The sequence below is a fragment of the Sphaeroforma arctica genome (genome assembly GCF_001186125.1).
Source record: "Sphaeroforma arctica JP610 unplaced genomic scaffold supercont1.45, whole genome shotgun sequence".
NCBI classification, from domain to species: domain Eukaryota; class Ichthyosporea; order Ichthyophonida; genus Sphaeroforma; species Sphaeroforma arctica.
The window spans coordinates 179,465-181,949 of NW_014040513.1; the positions used below are offsets into that span (position 1 = coordinate 179,465).

The 2,485-nt window shown below is 35.6% G+C and overlaps 1 protein-coding gene across 1 annotated transcript; it reads left to right on the top strand.

Moving 5' to 3' along the window:
* Nucleotides 1-1,041: 1,041 nt before the first annotated feature.
* On the top strand, nt 1,042-1,986 carry SARC_01187 (hypothetical protein). The gene has a single exon (XM_014305108.1). The coding sequence runs from the start codon at nt 1,147-1,149 to the stop codon at nt 1,741-1,743; it is 597 nt and encodes a 198-aa protein (XP_014160583.1). The 5' UTR covers nt 1,042-1,146; the 3' UTR covers nt 1,744-1,986.
* Nucleotides 1,987-2,485: the final 499 nt, after the last annotated feature.

The following is a 2,485-nucleotide window of genomic DNA, read 5'->3' on the forward strand; positions in this document are numbered from 1 at the left end:
GTGGACTTCGTGGACATCTTGTTAGACGAAGCACTGCTGCGACGTCTCTTTTTCTTGGAACTCTGTGGCACACCAACATTTCTATAGCTATCGTACTAATAGAATACTGGTAATCACATGCGGACTGGAGTACTTACAGGTCTAATAGAGGGCTATTGGCCTGGACTTAAAAACCAATTGAGAGACCTTCCAAGAGTAGGATTCATTTTGTGCTTCGATTTTTTTTCAATACATGCTTACAATGCATGATGTTACAGCAGTGTGGAAGACTGAAGACTGTGGGGGTCTATTCCTCCTTTGGAATCATTGTAATACATACTGTGCATATAGTGTATATTTTTCTGGTAGACTCTACATACCCATGACCCTCTAGCTAGAGAAGTGTGCAATTTTATTTAAGGGAGAATGGACAAGTCCGTAGGACTACATGTTTACCATAATGTATTTATTTACAACAACTAAATAACTACATATTTACCATAATGTACTTATTTACAACAATTAAATAACCACATATTTACCATAATGTATTTATTCACAACAACTAAATAACTACATATTTACCATAATGTATTTATTTACAACAATTAAATAACCACATATTTACCATAATGTATTTATTCACAACAACTAAATAACTACATATTTACCATAATGTATTTATTCACAACAACTAAATAACTACATATTTACCATAATGTATTTATTCACAACAACTAAATAACTACATATTTACCATATTATGTTTATTCACAACAACTAAATAACTACATATTTACTATAATGTGTTTATTTACAACAATTAAATAACTACATATTTACCATAATGTATTTATTTACAACAACTAAATAAATACATATTTACCATAATGTATTTATTTACAACAACTAAATAAATACATTGTTGTGAATACATTAGTTTTGTATGACACAAAAAGGTTATGACGCAATAAATCGGCAGATCTTGTGCACGTGACACTTGATGTGATTTAAGTATTCAAAAGGCTATCATATTTCACAAAAATATCGAATACATACAGTATAATATTATCCTGCTGTCAAGGTAAATAGTCGAGTGGCGATGCTTCCACACGAACATCGTGGTACACAAAACACAGGTCAAGATTTTCTCTATATCTAGGCACAATGGTTAAACAACTAAAAGTCACCAAGAAGGTGGTACAAAAGAAGCTTAAAACCCTACACCCGGCATCTCGAGAAGCCAAAAGACAGTCACGCGCGATGCTACGCAAAGAGAATCTTATTGTAACAAAAGTAAAGCAAGGGAAACTCGAACAACGCAGATGTGACACCTTATTCTGGTTCAAGTGTGCGATACAAGAGGACACAGCATTCTACACAGACGCCGACATGTGTAAGCTAATCGAGCTGTATGCGTCGAGGCATGATGCTGAATTAGCAGCGATTGCGGCCAGCCAGCGCAAAGGAGAGCCTTTGAAGGGGCCTAAGAATAATCGGCAAATGGTGCTGAATCTGTGTAAAACAGAGGAATTCGCTGCGTTAAATGGGAATGGATTCGAGGCACCTGATTTATCTACGGCGGCTAAAACACAAAGATGGAGAGATTGGGATGGATCACTGCAGTTTCTGTGCAGGTTGCCAAAACGAAGGTATTATAACCAGAAGAGCAGTCAGCCTGTAGAGGTGACCAAAGCGGCTATATCAGGCGCATCCAAGTGGGATGGGAAGCAGAAGTTCTCGGTGGAAGGCTTGCAGAAATAGGGTAAACATAACTTTAGTTCATATATAGTTGTTCGTAAAAAAGGGTTCTACACATCAGTTGATATATATATAAAGTCACATTCACGAATTCGGTGAAATTAGGATGGATCTTTACAGTTTCTATGCAGGTTGCCTAAGCTAAGATATTATTACCAGAAGAGTACCTTCAGAGGCGAGCAGAGCTATAGCTGGGCATATATAAAATTTAAATACGTTGGTTGATATGTGTATGCATACATCGAGGGTAAAAACAAAGATCATGTAAGATTTAGTTCGTGTACGTCGCACTCGGCAATGAATGGTCAATATTAGGTAGTCCTACGTGCTATAGGGGTTATCAAGGCTATCGTGGAGTGCACAACACGGGAGCTATATGGAAGAATATCGTTGCGCTCTTCATCTTTTCGGGAATTCACCTTGATGTGAGAAGAAGCTTGAATATATTGTAGAATAACTCGTGCAAACAATACTTTATTTTGATTTCCTTGTGTGCATCCACCCGCAAATAATTCTGCCTCGGATCTTGCCTTCTATTGCGGTCACTATATGACAGGAGTACGTGAGAATGACAATACAGTCTCATATATGTTATATATATATATATATTATATTACATATATATGTATATATATATGTATGAATATTGTATATATATTATATATCGATATATATATATATATATAATGTATACATATTCTATATGCATGTGTTATATATATATATATGTGTGTGTGTGTGTGCA

Excerpts from the sequence above, each read along its gene's own strand:
- SARC_01187 (XM_014305108.1), top strand. The coding sequence starts at position 1,147 with ATGGTTAAACAACTAAAAGTCACCAAGAAGGTGGTACAAAAGAAGCTT.